The 21,064-nt window shown below is 35.0% G+C and overlaps 2 protein-coding genes across 6 annotated transcripts; one reads left to right on the forward strand and one right to left on the reverse strand.

The window, feature by feature from the left end:
- The first annotated feature begins 5,332 nt into the window (after positions 1-5,332).
- Positions 5,333-11,932, forward strand: LOC112517664 (ras-related protein RABE1c-like). Its single transcript, XM_025125035.1, has 9 exons — positions 5,333-5,527; positions 5,683-5,830; positions 7,999-8,071; positions 8,146-8,246; positions 8,672-8,737; positions 9,312-9,409; positions 9,542-9,604; positions 9,720-9,812; positions 11,491-11,932. Exons 2-9 carry the CDS (start codon positions 5,758-5,760, stop codon positions 11,569-11,571), a joined length of 648 nt encoding a protein of 215 aa, XP_024980803.1. The 5' UTR covers positions 5,333-5,527; positions 5,683-5,757; the 3' UTR covers positions 11,572-11,932.
- A 2,123-nt stretch (positions 11,933-14,055) lies between these two features.
- Positions 14,056-18,136, reverse strand: LOC112518103. Of its 5 annotated transcripts, none has more exons than XM_025125678.1 (7): positions 17,872-18,136; positions 17,691-17,779; positions 16,459-16,858; positions 15,860-16,365; positions 15,246-15,311; positions 14,682-14,880; positions 14,056-14,334 (listed from the first exon to the last, which is right to left on the reverse strand). In XM_025125678.1, the coding sequence occupies exons 2-7, from the start codon at positions 17,691-17,693 to the stop codon at positions 14,270-14,272; spliced, it is 1,239 nt and encodes a 412-aa protein (XP_024981446.1). In that variant the 5' UTR covers positions 17,694-17,779; positions 17,872-18,136; the 3' UTR covers positions 14,056-14,269. The 5 variants fall into 5 exon arrangements, with proteins under 5 accessions (XP_024981446.1, XP_024981444.1, XP_024981443.1 ...); XM_025125676.1 differs by having other exon boundaries at positions 15,860-16,858; positions 17,872-17,944; positions 17,989-18,114; XM_025125675.1 differs by having other exon boundaries at positions 15,860-16,858.
- Positions 18,137-21,064: the final 2,928 nt, after the last annotated feature.

Below are 21,064 nucleotides of genomic sequence, written 5' to 3' on the forward strand. Positions count from 1 at the left end.
CCTCTTATTTGCCTCTTATTGTTCTTCAAACCTTCAACAACGACATTTCTCAATCGATCATTTTTCTCAATCAATCTTTACCAAATCAATCCTCATGTCTCTCAGTTGATGTATTTTAATATGATTTAAATGTGTTAAATACGTTAATGACATATTTTCGTTTAAATAAATGTTAATTATATAATTTAGATGTAAATTTCGTAATGATGAATAATAAATATGTGAAATTGTATAAATTTTATTTATAAATTCAACAATATAATTTTTTTAATGGTAAAATAGACAATTTAAACAAATTCAACGTTTATCAGTTTACAAAAACAAACAGTTTTATTGATTCGGATATTTAGATGTCAACACCACCTCTTTAAATCAAAAGTAAAATAAGACTTCAGACTTCAATAACCCTTAAAAAATAAATGCCACCTAAATCTCGTGTTTATATATTGTCTTATAAATTACCTATAACAAATTACAAAATAAGTTGTATTCAAAGTCTATTACAACCAAAACTAAACCTCAAAATAAGTTGGATTTTTAAGAGCCAATCAGATTAACTTTTTTTTTTTACTAAAGACTAAGAAATGTTCTCATGGTTTATGCTAAACTTGGTTTTTTTTCTGGCGAATCTTATTCGGTGAACCTTATTTCGATGAACCTTATATAAACACAAGATACGCATTATGATACCTATAAATAATAGGGTTAAATGCATGAAATAGCAACCTACTTTCACAAAATTTCTTATTATAGCATTCTACTTTTGTTTTTCTTTATTACAACAATGTACTTTCAAATTATTTTTTATTAACGCATTGTACTTTAAATTTTTTACCCATAATAGCAATGGGTAACCTGTTACATTTTAAACCGGTTAACCCTTTGACTTTTTTGCTTGTGTGGCTTTAATGAGGTGATGTGGATGACACATCATTTTAATGACTTAACTAAAATTAAAATAAAAACATATTTCAAATTATTATTAGTGATTTTCATTTTTCACTGCTATTATCTAAAAAAACATTTAATTTTTTTTTCACTTTTTCTTATTAGGTTGCATTTAAATTAAATATTCTTAGAGTAAAATATTTATTAAATAAATATGCAACATTATTTTCGAGATATATTTTATTTGTAAAAAAGACAACTTTTCATATTTTATGTTGTTCAAATAAATACATATATTTTAAAGTTCTCTTTAAAATATTAACGAAATAAATTGTTATCTACAATTTTTTAATATTGTTATATTAATAAATACTTCAAAAAATCTAATTAATTAAATATATTTATACGTCAAGTAAAAAGTTTTTAAACAAATATAATATATTCGTCAAGTAAAGATAATATTTTTTTGGTAAAAAAAGAACAATTCTTATTTTCCTTTTTTCAAAAAACACATATTTTTTTTAAAATATTAGCGAGATAAGTTGTGTTCTACTAGTTTTATTGATATTGGTATATTAATGAATAATTTAGAATTTTTTTAATTCATTTAATAGATTTATTAAAAAAACATGTAAAATATCTAAATATTAAAATTAAAAATACAGTGTTTTTAATAAGAAATAGTAGATGCTATAATAAAATAATTTTGAAAGTACAATGATATAGTAAGAAAGTCACATCACTATAGTACATGTGGACATCCTACGTGGACAATGAGGTGGCATGAAAACCTAGTATAATGGGTAAATTTAAATCAAAAGGTTACCCAATGCTATAATGGGTAAATTTTTCAAAGTACAATGTTCTAATAAAAAATAATTTGAAAGTACATTGCTGTAATAAGAAAAACTGAAAGTACAATACTATAATAAAGAAATTTATGAAAGTAGATTGCTATTTTATGCATTTTGCCCTAAATAATATTCACTGTGATACACAGATATACATACAAGATGCACAATGTGATACCTTTTGTAAAACAATGAAAATAACGAAAATGCACACTATGATACATTTCATGAAACAAAGAAAATACATTGTAATACACGTGAAACATTGTGAACGTTATCACTATGATACACTTTGATTCACAAACGTCTTTAAGATATGATGTATATTGGGTAATTGATATACTAGGTAACTAATTTTAATTAAATATTTCATTTTAAATTGGGATTGGGGTGTGTACTTATGCAACATGGGAAGTTTATTGTTTATGCCACTCGTCAATTGAAAGAACATGAAAGAAATTACCCTACCCATGATATGGAAATATTATCTTTATGGAGCAAAATGTCATATTTATATCGATTAAAAGAGCCTAAAAAAGAATTAAACATGAGACAAAGACGGTGGATGAAGTTATTGGATGATTACGATTGTGAAATTTTCTACCATCCGGAAAAGACAAACGTTATAGTTGACGCCTTGAGTCTTAAGGGGATAGGAAAACCAACCAAAGTGTTAGCTTTTTGAGCCGATGTGACGTCTAATCTCCTTGACAAGATTAAAAAGTTTCAAGAAAAAGCGCTTTTGGAGGTGAATCACAAAAGTGAGAGAATTGTGGAAAGTGTGGCATCATTAGTGTGCAATAATGGTGGGTTGAAATGTTTAGAGAATTGAGTGTGGGATCCTAGGATTGGTGGATCGCGTGAGAAGGTGTTGGAGGAAGGGCACAAGTCCCGATATTCTATGTGTCCGGGTACCAATAAAATGTACCGAGATCTCTGACAGTTTTATTGGTGGCCAAGAATGAAGAATGACATAACGTATTATGTTGAGAAATGTCTAACATGCTTGCAGGTAAAGGTGGAACATCATAAGCCTTATGGGAAGCTTCAACCGTTAGACATCCATATGTAGAAATGGAATGATATAACCATGGAATTCGTGACAAAGTTACGAAGGACACTCTAAAATTTTGATACAATACGGGTTATAGTGGATCTTCTTACAAAGTTACCAAGGACATCGTCAGGTTTCGATGATATAACCATGGAATTTGTGACAAAGTTACCAAGAACCCCAAATCCCACCCTGCTCCTGCTACCAAACCCCCTCAGCACCTACGTGGATGGGTGGTGGTAAGGGTGGTAGTTGTGAAGACAGTAATGATATGGTGGTCGGTAGGTTGGGGGTGGGTGGTAATTGTGACGATGAAAATAGTGGCATGGTGGACGGGCGATTGTGGGGTAGTGGGGTGGTAGTTGTGATGACGATCTGTGATGACGATAGTGGTGGCATGGTGGTAGGTTGTGGGTGTGATGGGGGGGGGGGTTGAGGACGACAATAATGGCATGGTGGTCATTGGTAGGTTAGGGTAGGGATGGGTGGTGGTTGTGATAGGTGTAGTGGTACAGTATTAGTGGCATGACAATGACAATAATAGCATGGTCGTGGTAGGGACGGAGAGTGAGGGGGATGAGCGATGTTGGTTAAATTGGATGCAATTGAATAAAATTTAATTTATTCACTTATACCATAAAATGATGAATTCATAATAATTTTATGGAATTCAAAGAATTCCATCTATTTTAATAAAAAAAATATATAACATATCTATTAAAGATGTTATTATGATATTTTATGTTAGTCCAATCATGAGATGTTGTTGGGAGGCTTTGATAATATGTTAATAGCTTACTATATTCCTCCTGTTCCCCCACATAAATATCTCATAGTTGTCATAAATCATTAGATTCATCTTTCTACAATTATTTTCATTTACAATGATTAGAAAATAAAAATTATTAAACTACACGGGTAGTGTTTAATTGGTTTGAGCTTGACTCCAAAGATTAAAAGTACCGGGAGGTCCCAGGTTCAAATCCAAGGAGAAATAAAAATCCCCTTGTGGCCACGGAGGTTCAAATGCGGTGACTCAGAGCTATCTACAAAGCAGGTGGTCGCTCTGGGATTAGTCGGCTCGTATAACGGGTTGGATATCTAGGTTAATCTAAAAAAAAAAAAAATTATTATCCAACAAATAACATTCAAAATCATGTAATGCGCATGTTTTTATACGTAAATTATGCATTTATGTGCTGCAATATTTATGTGGGATATCATTTAAAGGAATGGTACTTAAAATGATTTAATATTACTTGGAAAATATTTCATAAATATATACAAATTTATTTAATAAAAATGCTACTTATTTAATTAACAAGGTTTATATCAGTCTGGATTGTTGTAAACGTCTTTTATCTAGTAAGTGCTTACAGGGTAACAAATTTCTCACTACTTACCCGGTAAGATTTTCGATCTTTGTTATGCCTTTTACTGGGTAAGATTATTGACCTTTGCAAACAGACGTGGAATGAGGCTCGGGTCTTCTAAAACACTTATGCTAAGTGGTCATATAAAATTTTCCACAAACTTGGGTGGTCTTTGGCTCACCCTGGGCCAGGTGGCTTTGTCACTGTCGGATGAGCATGATAAATATCCATAATCTTGTCTTGTAAGAGACATAATAAAGACCGATAATCTTATCTGGTAAGAGACATAATAAGAATCGGATGATCTTACTTAGTAAGTGAAGGAGAATACTCTTACCCGGTTAATTGTTACCAAGTAAAAGACGTTTACTAACAATCTATTTTGATGATCGATAATGTTAACAGATAAAATAAGTGAAAGTAATGACTTTTACCGATAATACCCAGTAAGCATATGATAAACACCCTTTTGTTATAATTATTTATCGATGTAATAATTGACACAAACATTCTGTTTTGTTTTGTTCAACTAATCTACTGTTCTATTCTGAGCCACAAAATAAAGCCTGACCATATATTTAATGGAAATGGACCAAACTCACCATTTTGAATGAATATCTTTACCTTTTAACCAATTTTTTCATGTTTGAATCAAAATAACCAAGATTTTATGATCATCCATTTCGTAATTTGCAAAATATACTCATTATGAATAATATATGATCTTGGTGAGCAATTTCGCATAAACTGATAAACAAGAACGATATTTCACAAGCCAAAAGGACGTTTCACGAGCTGTCGCGCCAATTTCTACAAGCCCACCCCATCAGAATCACATATAATTCAGAAAAATACATTTTACAAGCTACAGATGATCATTTGTGAGAACTTGGCTATTTTGATCAGATTAAAAACAGCTAAGAAATATAGATATTATCCAAAATAATTGACATAGAATACACGTGGATAATATGGACAAAACAAAACTTAGGTGGCCACATTGATTGATTTAATAAAATAGTGGCGAAAGTTAAACAATAATTAAATTGTAATCAACGCTAATGATATAAATCTCCAGCTCAGATATGATCCCCTGCAACGCGCTCACGGTAATTACCATGATCGGCCACTTCGTTTCCTTTAAATCCAACAACTGTCTACCGGTTGATCTTGTGCGTCAACACCGGAAACTTTCTCCCCCAATCGTTCATCCGTTTACTCTTCTTTCCCCCTTTTTTTGCTAAATTGCGCAGGGGGTGAACAGCGCACGCTTAAAAATACAAAAGAAAAGGGGGAAGTGGCGCATCTTAGCCAACCGTCATTGTAGGGTGGAACCTTTTTTTGTTTCTAAAATTTTGAAGGTAATAATTTCTCTTTCTCTTTCTTACTCTCGATTTTCCATGGCGGATCTCATATCGATTACTGGTGTGGTGCGTTTGCTGTTAATGGCGCATGCTCGCACATTAAGTTAGTTTGAATCTGTTCGTGATTTTGTTGGTTTAATTGTTTTCTACAGATATATTTGTGTGTATATCTATATACGTACGCGGTTTATAAGGCTCTGTTTGTTGAAAACTCTTTCGATCCTTCAATGGCCGCTCCACCGGCAAGGGCACGAGCAGATTATGATTACCTCATTAAGCTTCTTTTAATTGGCGATAGTGGTGAGTTTTAATCTTCGTCATTTGAAATCTAATTTCTGGATTTAATATGCTATATGATGCGAATTTGTTGTTAGCTGATATATTAGGATTGTATTGATTGGTGAAAAAAATAAAGGTGATTTTTGTACGGATCTAGGTTTCACTTGGTAGTTTTTATCATGATATGGTCTTGTTTCTGTTGGACTTTTTGATTCTTCGGTTATCTGAGTTGTTTGCTACACGGTGCTGATCTTTGGTGTTCTTATGATAGGAGAAAATCAACTTTTATGAAGAATCTGAGCTTTACTGCTTTGAACTTGGGTTTGTGGTTGGTCATGGTCATCACCGGTTTTATGTCTGAAGTCTGTTCTCAATCTTCCATATATTGAATAGCATGGTTTGTAAAAAACATAAAAAAGCAAAATTGTGTTTAAGAGAGTAATAAGAACATAAATTCTGTTAGAACATGTTAACTCTTTTTTTTCCTGGGCATAATTGCATCTACGTTCAAGGTCATATATACTTATGGAAGAATTAATGTAGCAATGAAGAGAAATATATGGAATCTGATTTCCTTTCTTGTATGTGATTGGCATGAAAATGCCATCTTAGTGTAAGTCATATACTTCCATTTACTTGTGCTCATCAAGTATCGTATTCGATACACAGAATACCAGGTGGTTCTACTGGAGGAAGCGATTATGTAGATTCCACTTTCCTGACATATCCAAATTAACTGCCCAAACTATAACTGTTGAAATCACAGTTTCCCTTTCCTTCATGGACTTTCGCTCTGTTAAAAATCAACCTTCAGTAAAGTAAGACGAGAAACTAAGGCAAAATCGTGTATTGGCACTCTGTCTGGAAACATCCTTGAAGTGATTCAAACCGTGACAGGAACAGCACCAACATGGCTGAGTTCTTTGCTGTTTAACTAGCAGGAAATTAAAGGCACAAGGCAAATGTCATCTAAAATAAGATATATATCAAAGAACAGGATATGTAAAACTTACATAGATACATGTAGCTGCCATCAGTCGTGTCTGATAGTAATTTGTGTGCTTTTTGGCAGAATACCTGTAGCAAACATTCGAATTCATGCCTAATAGTTACTGCTCTGGTAGAAGAATCTATGAGAAATGCCAATAAGATTGATAAAGATGTTATACTTGCTTTGATATGGTTAGATCTAGAACAAACTGTTGTGTTGGCCATGTCATTGTCTGGAACTGGATAAAGTATGTTTGGTCTTTTGCTAGAAAAGGATGTATCCTTCTCTGCTCAGCTCATTGAAGAGAGGAAGATGCAGAGAGTGTACATGTCCTACCAATAGTCTATCTATGGCCTTTGTGGCCTTTGGATCTTGCCTTTCTTTCTGTGTGTCGTCTATGCTAACATGCCCCTCTATGGTCACAGGGACATAGGATCCAGTATGTTGAACTATAACAGGTATTTTTTCAGATTGAGCAATATACTTTCATGGTGTTGGTGACTGTCCAGTTGGTTAAGAACCTGATATACAATGTAATAAACTATGAGAAGAGAAGAAAGGAGATAGTAATTGCTATTTTCACTAAGTTTTTTTTTTCTCCTAAGCTAGCGGATATATTAGCACAGGACTTTGTTGGTGTCATCAATAGTGTATAATTGGAGTACATAAGATATATATTTCTTTAACTTCTCAGATGATTAGTAAGGCCTTTGAAAGTCAAGTGTTTCTTTACTTTTATCCATGCTGTAATTGATCATAATTACTTTCATACCAGTTAAAGTTTGGAAGTTCTGTATGTCATACACTTTTCCTTTTATTTTTTAATACACATCCACCTTTTTTGCTTCCTAGGTGCTATAGTTCAGAGTTATAAATAACATATAAGATAGGGTTGTACCTTTGAGAACATGGTCACATGATTTCTTAGCGAGGGGAGGAAAATTAAAAAAAAATGTGATAGAGGAGATATATTGTGTTCTAGAACTTCTTGATAACATTCTTCCTTAGTTCTGTTGCAACTTCTTTTTAGTTTTTGTGATATGTCTGTATCTATATGTATATCATATATACACATATATTAATATTGTAATTACGTGTGCATGTTTGTTGGTTTTATAAGATTGATGTTCGGAGCTTTTCAGTGTGCTTAATTATCAGTTACTGTCAAGTGATTATTTCCTGTCTTTGGTCCTTGCAGGCGTGGGGAAGAGTTGTCTTCTTTTGCGTTTTTCTGATGGTTCTTTCACTACTAGTTTTATCACTACCATCGGGTGAATTGATTAATCTTTTCTGCATGAACATAAGACCTTCTTACAACGATTTCTGACATTGCTTCTTGTTACAGTATTGATTTCAAGATAAGAACCATTGAGCTTGATGGCAAACGGATCAAACTCCAAATCTGGGACACAGCTGGTCAGGAGCGATTTCGGACAATCACAACTGGTAGGGTTCAGGTTCTATTCTAGTAAATAATGTCATCTTTGCTTCATATGTCACATGCATTACATATGCTGCTAATTTGAGATATGAAAGAAGTGGTGTGCCCCTGAGATTTATTGCATATTCTTAAGATGTCAATTATGTCCTGTATGGAGTAAAGGATTGGCAATTCCAGCACAAATCCTAAGCAGCAACGCGGATCCTTCATGAATTAGTAGTATAATGTGGAAAGCAGGCTTTACAACATGTGGAATCGGTGCTTGCTCCTGAATGCTTGTGCAATGATTGCTTAGCTTTTTTTTGCATATTTTTTTTGTTATTTTCATATTAGATTGATATGTTATTAGGAAAAAAGGATTAGACCAATATGTAATTTACATAATCTTTTTGCCCTCCAAAAACTAATCTTTTTCCCTCCGCAACTTCAGCTTACTATAGGGGAGCTATGGGTATTCTGTTGGTGTACGATGTTACAGATGAATCATCTTTCAACAGTAAGGTTTCTTTCCTGTTTAGTTTAAATTAGCTTATTGCTTTCTCTCTTTTTCCAGCTTATTCCTAATTAGTTAAATCGGTTATTAATTAGTTATGGGGGTGGTAGTGTGGTTTAAACTAATTATTGGGCAAGTGGCCTCACTGATATGTATTATGCATTGCACAACCCTCAAAGCTTCTAATTTCAGTGGTTGTCAATTGGGCTATGGCCATGTTTGGCAACCTTAAGCTAGCTTATTAACTAGTTTATTTTTTGAGCTTGTTGAAAGAGCCCGTTTGGTTAGCCATAAACTAGCTGGAAGGGATTTTTTCCAATTGTGCCCCTTATATTTTTTCAGTAAATTTTCAGCATGTCCTTTTAGGTCATTTTACATTGTCCTCTAGTTTATCAGCTACATGACTACTAGTTGATCAGCTAACAGTTAGCTTATAAGCTAGCTTGCGAAACATGGGCTACGTAGAAGCATGCTTCTCTGGACCTGCATGCAATGATATATACACACTATATAATGCTCACCTTTTGTTAGTATACTAATCTTATTATTTTCGCATATTGCTTCCTGTTGTTACCAGACATAAGAAACTGGATACGCAACATCGAACAACATGCCTCTGACAATGTCAACAAGATCCTTGTAGGGAATAAGGCCGATATGGATGAAAGCAAGAGGGTATGTTTTAGTTTTTGGACCTCATGCATCATTCATATCCTTCTTGTTTATGCTTTTGGTTTGCTTCAATCGAATAAGTTTCCCTTGCCTCAAGGAATCAAACAAATCTGACGCTACCTCAATATTATGTAGGCTGTTCCTACCTCAAAGGGCCAAGCACTAGCTGATGAGTACGGCATTAAATTCTTCGAAACTGTAAGTAAATCGATTATATGCTTCTTTCTTTTGTCGCATATTACATTTCCATGATGAAGTAAAGAGATATTGAGAACGGATTGTGTTAACGACAAACATAAGTTGTGTTTTGCAGAGTGCAAAAACAAATCTAAATGTGGAGCAAGTTTTCTTTTCAATAGCAACGGATATCAAGCAAAGGCTTGCAGACACTGATTCAAAGGCTGAGGTATTTTCTAAAAGTTGCTTCTATTAGCTAATGGGTTTGTTTTGCAAGAATCGAGCACAACACCTAGCCACACATACAAGAAAAAAGAAACATATTACCCCTCTGTCCCAAAATAAATGTCCAATTAACCATAGTAAAAGATGGAGTAATGAATTACTCCATTAAGGGTAAAATTGGAAAATAGGCACTTATTATTGAAAGTAGACACTTTTTTTGGGACATACTAAAATAGAAATGAAGACACATTTCTTTTGGGACAAACTAAAATAGAACGGAGAGAGCGGCAATCTATCCACAAAATTTTGCAAGTAGCTATTGAATTTGTGCTTGCACAAGCATTTTGGATGTGGAGATCACCCAAAATGCATGTCTTAAAAGTTGACTTGGTAGTCACATGCTAAATTTTGTGTAAAAATTGTTTGATAGTTTAATGGAAATGCTATAACAAATAACTAAATATCTAAAATACCCTTTACAATAACAAAATATAGGAATGTTAGGTTGCCAAATCAATGCTATTGATATTCGTAATGATTTACTACTAGTGGCTTTTGTCTTGATTGGTACTTATCATGTGTTTGCGTGTGTGTATATAATATATATGTGTGTGTGTATATAGGGGTGGGTTCGGTTGCAAAACCATTTTTGGATGGGGACAAAGGAGAGCGTGACACATGTCCCATACATTCATGGCCTCACGGGTTTATTCATCATGAATGGTATATCAGTTTATCATGGATCATGTATGGTGTATAAGTCATTGAATGTGCATCATCTTTCATGATGAATGTGGACATTAGTGGACACGTGTCRTGCTYTCCTCCCCCCCYYMSYYCMCAACCGAAAACAGGTTTGCAACTGAACTTTCCTCTCTCTCTCTCTCTCTCTCTCCCCTTTTACAAACCCAATAATTCACACAAACCAATTTTCATGTGTTGTTTCACATTGTTTATATGTGAAACTTTCATGACTGTGTGTTTTCACAGTCCTAAATGTTTCACATATGAAACAACATTGTATAAACATTGCATTTTCACATGAAACTCGTTTGTGAGTTTGTACGATTTATTGCGTTTGTAAATGCTTATGCGAGAGAGAGGTTCAAGAGAGACCCAAATAAAACAAGGAACCCCTATCAACCATTGGATGAAGGATTATGTGAGAATAGAAGAAGCTGAGAAATGTAAGAAGGGATTTGGACCCTTGATCACTTTCAATCCCAAAACAACCCAAGAATTGCGTTTTAGAAGGGAATTGATCTAGTATATCTCATTATTGTTGATCTAGTGGTTCTCTCCAATAGGATTGATCAAGGGTGGAGATTTCTTTTTTACCCTTCTCACCATCACTTTCATTCTCATTGGAACCCAACCCTTAACTTTCATTCTCATTGGAACCCAACCCTCAGACTATTGTGTCTAATAAATAGATGGCCTATAGTCATGGATTTAGTTTTGGGAAAAAGTTAACATTATTCACAATCATTGGGTTAAAATAGAGGATAGTTTGGAGGGGTTCCCAGCCTCTTTTCTTATAAAACGGTTGTTAACAAGTACATAGGTAAATTTGGACGAGAACTTAAAAAAAATGTCGCATTTGCATTGGGATGTACGGATCATATCTAACATGGACATGTCTATGTTTTCTATTGACAACATTTTGATTCTATGAATGACAGCCTTCAACAATTAAGATTAATCAAGCAGACAGCAGTGGTGCAAACGGTCAAGCTGCACAGAAATCAGCTTGCTGCGGTTAATAGAAAGCCACGGAATGGGTGCATGCGATACTCAGCCGGGGCGTAGAAAACCAATTGCAACAACCGATGTGATGATGACGACGACGACGATGATGATGATGGGGTTGGTTGTCCATTCTTTTCAAACTTTGTTTGTGTTATGTGAAACATAGGTTTTCATTCTTCTGTTTTTCTATCTTTTGTTTCACATGTTGTTGGGATAAGGAAAAAAAAAAGAGGACAATACTTTTGATTTGGCAGTTTGTATTTCTTTTGATTTTGATTCTATATCTATACTTGTTAGAAGTAAGTAGTAAAGATGTAAGAAATTTTTAAGATGGTAACTTGTTCAATAATCAAATCATGGACTAATGTTGTTAAATCTTGGAAAATTAGACCATTTCCTTGGTTTCAAGCTACTCCTTTGTTCTCATTGCATAAAACATCTATACTATATTATAGAGCATTTGATAAAAACTTTTAAGAATAATGTTTTATACATAAAGTACTGTTTATTGATGCATATTACTTAAAATTCAAGATCATAAGTAAATTCAGCGTAAGTACAACTTATTAAAGCTTTATTTTTGAATTTGTATAACTAACTATAAATAAACATAATCAAATACGGGATAGACATCTCATGTTGAATATAAAAAATCTAAAATATAATTAGGATAATTATTAGTTATAACAAAATACTTAATTATTATCTTTATAAAAATTATATTATCTTCGTTATTAAATATAAATCAAATTATAAATAAAATGTTGAATTAAAGAAATTACACAACAAACCAGGATTTTAAATAGTAAATTTGATACTAATATCGATATTTTTTTTCCAAAATTTTGTGATACATTTAAGTTTAGATTTTATTCAAAAATAAAACATTATCACTTTCTCAAAACCACTAAAAACGTATTATATCAACATAGATTAATAATAAAACTAAACATTAAAATTAAGATATATATCGTTATATTATGCGAGCATCTTTCTAGTTATTTTTAAAAAGATGAATTGTATAAAATCGTTTTTGAGTTTTTTTATACGAGTTGAGACAAGTGACTAACATTCTGACTTATTGAGTAAGCATAGATGGCTTAATGAGAGCCATAGGCCCGCAAACATACATGCCCTTATTTATATGATCTTTTATTGATAGATTGTGATGATATACATATCTTTGTACTTTTTATAGTTGTTCCCAATGCCTAATACCATCGGATGCCCCCCCACTCACAATCATCATCTTCTGCTTACAACCCATGAGTTACATACCCGATTACCTTAAGTTTATAAATGACGTGAGTGGTGGCGTGGTGGTGAGATCGAGCCTCAAAACTTACGAGTTATGGCGTGACCATGACGTTTTTCAAGACGTACCTAAAGCGGCATGTAACACACATCCACATTTGTGTGTGTGATGTTTTGAAGAATAACGTAAAACAAATTAAATTCATGTAAAGTAAAAAAGCTAAAAAATGAATCATAAATAAAAAATGAAATCTAGATTAAAAAAAACTCCGAATCTCTACTCATTGTTTTCTTCAATTTTCAAAGAATTGGGGTCCGACTCTTTGTGTATAGGATTGTGAGTAAGTATTCATCTATTTAAGCTTTTAGTTTTTGAGTTTACGTTTTATGTTTATTTAAGTATATGGTCACGTGTATAATTATCATTTATCCCTCAAGTTATTTATTAAGAATAACATCATAGCTTACAAAATAACACGTCGTAATGCACAAAAACGCATTGTAACACGGTACAATGCAAGTCAAGTCTTACGCACGAGAACTCGTAACACGTTACAATGCAAGTCAAACCTTAAAGTGGAACCATAGGTATTAACGTGGCAACGAACCCATACCTTGACGCTATAATGTGCTATAACGAGTTATTTAGAACCATACTCGATACCACAATCATCATTGTCTAATTACACCTCACGAGGTCGAGTTGCATACCTCTCATGAGTTTAGTCGTTTAGTGTGAGAAAGTAATTTAAAAGCCCCATTTTTAAGAAACAAAGAACAAAAAATAAACATCGTTTGGCTTATGTTTATATTTTCTTGGTGAGTGGATAATATCGTAAGAAATATGTAATAAATATTTTATATGTTTATATTTAATTGTATGTGAAAGTCTTATATCTTATTAACGTTTGACGTGTGCATGCCAATTTATTTATCAATGAATATGGTATTGAAAAATAGACATGGTATTTGATTCATTTAAATGGGTAAATGTACAAATCACTTTACTTGTATAAATCATACAAACCTCATTCAATCAATCATAATTTTTCATTTTGTTCATTTTTTTATAATTATAATTGATTGATTAATCATTTTTTATTATGAAAGATGTTAACCATAGATATTATCATCTTTATTATTTTAATTTTAGAAAAATACATAAAACCGTTTCATTAAGTATTATATGAAACAATAAATCACAACTCCTCGTATAAGTTTGAATTTTTTTTTGCAACTATAAATTCATAAAAATCAAAAACTGGATTTCCTCAATTGATTATAGCATCACAACTAACAATCCCCTTTGCATGTATTGTCTTTCCAGATATCGAATAACTTTGATATCAAATCCCATAACTTTTTAAAGAATCTACACATAATTCATGTACATATGCTGCTTATCAAACTTCACTTAACATATATACATCTCCATGATATATAATATTGATCCGAAACCTATATATTCAGTTCATCCTTCCCATAAATACGTTGAAGTTCACGAGTCGCTGCTTGGAAAGATTCTGAACAATGAAAAACGAACATGAGCAACAGCAATCCTCCACGAAGGGTGCGTTTGATAAGAAGGACAAGACAGAACAGAACAAAAACTTGTTGTCTCACATTTGGTGCGACAATAGACCAAGGCACGGCAGAGACTGAGTGCACTTTTTTGTCCCACCAAAATACGTGGAACAAAAATCAAAGATTGGTAAAATTACTAAACTAAGCATGTCAAATCGAAAACCTAAAACCTTCCACAGTTATTTACCAACCTATCTCTCTTGCCTGTCTGGTCCTGTTTGCATACCAAACAAACTCTAAAGAGACGAACATAATGGTCATCTACATAATTCAAACACGAAGTTACCTTTCCAGCTACGAAATGCTTTCTGATTGATGGGGGAACCAGTCACAGTCTGAATTGCATCAAACAATAAACTCTCGGGTGTGTTTCTTAACTCTTGAACTATCTGATATATTGTCTTCCCGCTCTCAAAGTATATGTGATTATTTGGGTGCTTTGTTTTGCAACCAGCATGACGTTCAAACTCATAAGCATTCAGTGCCTAAGTGAAAAATCAGCTTAGTTAATGAAACTACTTTTGATAATCAGTGTAACCAAACAATTTTACAAAAGCACCAGCAGCTCACAAGCATCCAATAATCCCAACAATTAAGGTATTCTTTTTGGATATGCAACATCAGATGGTAAATAATGAGACAATTCTCACGATATGAAAACTATAACCAAACCAAACAAAACAAATATTGTAAACCCTACGCAGGTAAGGTCTGGGGGTAGTTAGCACACAGACCTTTCCTTTGCCCCAAGGGGTAGAGAGTTTGTTTCTGTGAAGAAATACTATACATGCAAACAAGAAATAATCAAACAATGAATTGAAACAGATAGAAAAAAAAAAAAAAAACTTACCTTAGAGATATTACATGATTGGCAGCCACACAAGTAGCCGGAACCTTTTATAATTCCTGGGAGCTCCTAGTTACATAGAAAAAGTCACGTGAGCCGTGTAATGCAATGAAGACGGATTATAAAGAAGGCCGAGGTGAGTGCTTAACTTTTTAAAACATGATTCTGAGACTTTCAGTTACAAACGAACCATCTTTCATGTGAAAATACAGGAAACAACACTAAACTTGTAAGAACAACCCAATCTTGGACAAATGGGTGATTCTTGCAATGTGTAGTGTGATTAATTGCAACAAACGAACCATCTTTCTTGTGAAAATACAGGAAAAAACACTAAATTGTAGGAACAACCCAACCATGGACAAATAGGTGATTCTTGCAATGCGTAGTGTGATTATTTGCAACAAGAAGTCGAGTAGCCAAAAGGTCAATGGACCAGCGGCACCCAGGTTATCATTAGATCCCACCCTCCTTGGAAGTCAATAGTTCAAACCTCGCCAAAGGTGAGGAGTGAATCCATGGAGTTTTGCCATGCATAAAGATCATATACTTCAAAAAGAAGTCAAGTATGATTGTGTGCAAGTTCAGCGCTCGAAAGACAATGTAAAGATGTTTACCTCTCTTGACAGTGAAACATATTTCACAGGGACCCCATCAAATATACCAGTAGCCATCAAACTTCTAACATTTGAAGGAAAACTATTAGGGGCTTCCTTTTTAGTTGCTTTTGGTTCCGATTTGCTCTTTGATTTGATTCCCTGAGGCATATTTCCAACGGAAATCGTGTTGGATGCATCTAATTCTTTAATCCCAGGAGACTGCAATGTCCCGACTGTAGATCGATCAAATGATAACCCATAGTTGTTCATGGCTTTGACATAATAGCCATTCATTGGCCTGGCCAATGGATCGATCTCAGATTCATCCTGAAAACCTTCAAAAGATATGGTGCTCACTTCTCCTTTATCAAAGGAATGATCAATTGATATGGGATTTTCTTCATCTTTTCTAAGGGTTGGGTCGAATCCACTGTAAGAATGACCCATTAAAGTTACATTTCCATCTTCATTGCCGTAGTTAGGCCGCATTGTTATGAAATTCGTGTCATTCTCCCTGTTATAAACTTGATTCAACAAAATGTCACTATTGTGTTCCTTTGATGCACTCACACTGCTAGCGGTATCCTTAACCTGATTAACTTTAACTTTTCTAATACCTCCATAATTCACACAAATCTCAGGATCCTCAATTGTGTAAGACATAGATAAACCAACTGAGGACTCGTTCCCAAGTTGATGATGGACTATCTTTTTATTCACATGTGCATTATCCATCCCAACAGGAGATCCCAATAAGCGGTCCATAAACTGGTTTGGAGATGACTGGAAAGCAGAGACGTCCCAAGATAGATGAGATGTTGGAATTCCCGATATGGATTTGCTATTTGGAGATTCTATGGCTTGCCTTTTGTGAGGGAATAATTCCGCTTCAGTTGCATCAGTGAACCATTGGTGGGAGCGTTTCGATTCCACACTTGAAGAGTTACCAAATAGGGATTCCCTATTGGTTATATGACCGTTCCCTTTCCCCATCCAAAATCCCTTGTCGTGAAACGACTGGGTCATGAAAATCAAAATAAAACAGCTTATAAGAATTGAACTGACTACAAAGTACGACCATACCAAAGGGTCATTGACCCAGCGGTACTAAGGTTACAAGTAGATCCCAGTGCTCCAGTAGGTCAAGGGTTTAAACCTCACCAAAAGTGAGAAGTGTGTGTGAGTGTTTGACCTATATAAATGTTATATACTTCAAACATATGACCACATTAACAAAAGAACAAGTGTTCTAGAGAAATTTCTTCTTCATTGTACTAAGCATGTAAGTTGTAAACTTCCCATTTGATTTGTGCTAAAATAATTGATCTCTCATCTCCTGCGGACACGGACACTGTCACATCAATAGTGGAATGACATTGAATCTCGCGTCATTGGCAGTGTTCAAAAAAGGCTCGCCACAACAGCCACCGTGGCTCAAAGCTTGTTGACGTCACGTTAAGCCTGTGGCATGCCACGGCCTAATGCACATTCTGTAATGCCATATTTAATTTTTCTTACCTTATTAATGTTTTACTTATTAGCTTTTAATATATAATCTAATTTAAATTGTTGATGTACTTGGTTGCACATTGACGATCATTGTTTTTGTTAGGATTAGTTAAGTACATGCCGATAATTTATCTTGTATTGTTGTTGGATTTGTTACATTCGCCACCCAATTATCCTAACCTGCCTAAGGTCTAGGGTTCAGACCTCACCTTTGATGAGGTGTGTGTGTGTGCGTGTGAGTATTTGGGCGTGTATAAATTTATACTTCAAAATAACATAAATACGAAGCAACAAAAGAATCAGCGAGTAAATTAAACGTAGAAACGCAAGGAAAACATACCATTGTGTGATGAATATTCCTAAAAACACCAGGAACAGACAGAAGATATCTCTGTACTTTCGAAGTTAACCCGATGAACCCAAAATGAACTTCAAAACCGAGAAATAAGCAGTCAAATATCAAACCCTAGCTCGGAACCAGATACATGTAATGGAAGAGAAGTTTTAGGGTTTATTTTTACCTTCGAATAAACAACAGTTATCTATGTGATCAACTGAAGGTCTCGAGGAGATCCATTGCCGGCGGCGAACGGTCTAACTGAAGGTCCAGATGAGATCCATTGCCGGCGGCGAACGGCCGGCGATTAAGAAGTTGAAAAAAGTTGGGTTTTGGAGGCGTATACTTACGGTGGACGAGGAGCACAGGATTGTTCCTCTTCAGAAGTTAAAATAAAATGTGAGCGAGCGTACGCAATCGCGTGGAACCCTAACAAGTGCTACTAAGTGATTTCTATCAAGTTCTGCCGTTGGATTGGGGGTCTTATAAATCAGTCAATGCGTCTATGGAGAAATGAACACTTTAGTCCTCTAAGTTTGAGTTATTGTCTTTTTAAACCCTTGAAGTTGATTTTTCATTTCCAAATGGTCATTGTCCAATGGTGCGTTTGGTATGCAGACTATATTGGACAGGATGGGACAAAAAAAATAATCTCATATTTAGTTTGTTATGGACAAAAAGAGCATAGGACGGGATTTTTTGTTCCATCAAAACAGGTGAAACAACATAGGACTGAATTTAAAATTTCAATATTACTCTTGTTATTTCATTTCAATACAAAACCTTATTCATCGCTTCCTTCTTCTTCCACCAACCTCCATTTATGCAGCACAAGAAAAAACCTCCATCCATTGGGATAAACCCTCCATTCATGTACGATTTCTCTTCAATCCTTTCCATTTCTCCATCTCGCTTCTTCTGGAGAATCATTGAAAGCCTAAATTTATACGATTTCTACTCAATCATGTTTCCATTTCTTCCTTCACGAGATTTTGCTTGGGTTAGGGTTTCCTCCTAATCCTAATATATGTGTATATTTAACTTTAGAATCATATTCTATATCTCTATTTATGCGTCTCTGTATTAGTCTGATTTCTGTTTTGATCATGAATGGTTTGACATGATAAGCCAAAAAAATGGTATCTCTATTTATATGTATCTGCCAAAAAAATGACATCTCTGTTCTCCATTTCAACGCTACTTCTCAACACTATAAACTATTTTATAACCGTCCATCCCATTTTTGATAGCATATGCATGAACTTCGAGACTATTTGACAAACTTCCCAAACGGCCAACAGTTAATATCATGCTTATAATCGAATATTGATCAGGTTTTTGACCCACAACCTATGAAATGCCAGCCACAGCTTCATCATAAAGGCCACCATTGCTGATTTAAATCATTGCACTTTGCATACATTCCCATTAATGAATTGCACATAAACATTACAAAGCAAAGCCAATTTAGGGGAATATTTAACTTGAACCCCATCATACTTGCTCTTACATACATGTTTAAAGTTTTACCTTATCAAGTGTAACACCCCAAAATTTCCCCATGTTCCATGTTGCGTACTCGTCAATGTTTACCATCTCGTTTAATGTCGTAGATTTTTTCTTTTCATATTGAAAAATTTAAAACTTTATTTTTATATATTTAAATTTTATTATCATTTGGTCCTTGCTTGAAAGGAGGTCATGATTTGAAAAAGAGGGGGGGGGGGGGGGGGGAACTGTCATCTCACACCCTTACCCTAGTCCTACCCTCTTGTACTTTTAAAGAAAAAAAGAGATAAAAGGAAGAAAACTTGGAAGGTTCCTCCTCCACCTTGAGAAGAGGAGACAATCGCTGAAGAAGCTTGAAGAATCGGAAAAGAAAGAAAGAAGAGAAGAAGGAAGATCGGGGGAAACATCTTCTGGTTGCAGGGAAGTAAGAACCGAAGCAAGGAGCTACTGGTTGGGCTCGAACAGCACACCGCAGCTACTGTTTTGGCCGAAGGATTAGAAGCTGTCCAGCTACTATTGGCGTGCGTATCAGGCAGGATCGAGCAGTTGTCCAAGAGACAGTTTGGCGAGGACCACAGGCTGAAAAAGGAACGCAGTCTAGCTGCTGTTTGCACTCGTAACAGACTGGAACACAGCAGCTGTTTGATCTGTTGTTGGCTTAGGCAGCAGCTAGTTGGAAGAAACAGACAGCAGCAGCCGGGGCTGCCGGTTTTGAGGAGGGAGCAGTCAGCCGAAAGCTGTTGGTTAGGGGAAAGTTTAGAGGCAGTCGTAGCCGCTGTCTGTCGCACACAGCAGGCTGTTGGTTGGCCTGTTGCTCGTTGCCGCTCTCGATCGAAACAAAACAGTCGAAGCTGTCGGTTTGAAGAAGAAACGGAAAAACAGCACAGCTGCTGTTGGAAGAAGCAGAAACAGCAGCGGCAGTTGGAAAGCCGAGGCGGCAACAACAGGTATGCGCGCTGCATGCAGTCGTGCCCGTAACCTGCACCGAGCCAAACAACAGCAGCAGTGGCTGCTGTGTAGTGTCACGCCTTGCGTTGCCGTGTCCATACCCAGCTGTGTTAGACTTTTTCTCCACTTTTCAGCTACCTTCAAGATTTTAGGATTTCTCCTAAATTCTCCTAGGCGAGTTCAAATCAACCCTATATATATATTTATAAACTTATATACTTTTGAAATGAAGTATCTTACCTATCCTATGCCTCAATTTGCTGCACATATTCATTTAAGTGAAATGGTTAGTCTTGGGTCAAAAGGATGCACTTGGTAAATCTAATTATTAAAGAAAAGTCGGGTCAAATGACTTTAAGCAATTAGTAGGATGCTCCTGTCAAAGTATTGTTGGTATTTGGACTTTAAAAGCTCCATGCCCGGAGTTTGGGGTTCTTTAGTTGAAATGTAGAATATTATACTTGAGTTGAGACCCACGTGAAGCGTTATTGTTAAATAAGTACTATTATGTCATGGTACCTGATGTGCTGGAACCGTAAGTGTGCACACAGTGGGCATAAAATCCCCAAAGTGGCGGTGCAAGTGCACGCCGACACTAAGATCGCTTCAAGTAATAAAGTGGTATAGTACCAAAATCGTTTCCACAGGGACCGGACTTACTGAGAATCAGAGACTTTCATGAACTTCTTGAACAATGTTTCGGGTTGAGAAAATAWTTGAGTTTTGATTGGTGCAAAGCGTTAAAATACGAAATAAACCYTTAATATTAAAAGATGGGTATGGGTGTAAGCTTTGCTTAAGAATATTACAGGAACGACTTGGTCAGAAACCCATGGGATCTCTATAAGAACTCCTTTCTCTCGAAAGTGAATTCTTATATACTGTGCCCACAGAGTGCCCACAAAGCGTCCAAATTTATC

This window comes from Cynara cardunculus (genome assembly GCF_001531365.2).
Source record: "Cynara cardunculus var. scolymus isolate 2C chromosome LG 9, CcrdV1, whole genome shotgun sequence".
In the NCBI taxonomy this organism is placed as follows: domain Eukaryota; kingdom Viridiplantae; phylum Streptophyta; class Magnoliopsida; order Asterales; family Asteraceae; genus Cynara; species Cynara cardunculus.

Excerpts from the sequence above, each read along its gene's own strand:
- LOC112517664 (XM_025125035.1), top strand. The coding sequence starts at position 5,758 with ATGGCCGCTCCACCGGCAAGGGCACGAGCAGATTATGATTACCTCATT. Across the intron at positions 5,831-7,998 it reads TCTTTTAATTGGCGATAGTG|GCGTGGGGAAGAGTTGTCTT; the intron begins GTGAGTTTTAAT and ends TGGTCCTTGCAG. Across the intron at positions 9,410-9,541 it reads ATATGGATGAAAGCAAGAGG|GCTGTTCCTACCTCAAAGGG; the intron begins GTATGTTTTAGT and ends AATATTATGTAG.
- LOC112518103 (XM_025125675.1), bottom strand. Across the intron at positions 15,312-15,859 it reads ATGTTTCACTGTCAAGAGAG|GAGCTCCCAGGAATTATAAA; the intron begins GTAAACATCTTT and ends CTATGTAACTAG. Across the intron at positions 14,335-14,681 it reads AGCATTTCGTAGCTGGAAAG|AATCTTTCCAAGCAGCGACT; the intron begins GTAACTTCGTGT and ends TTCATTGTTCAG.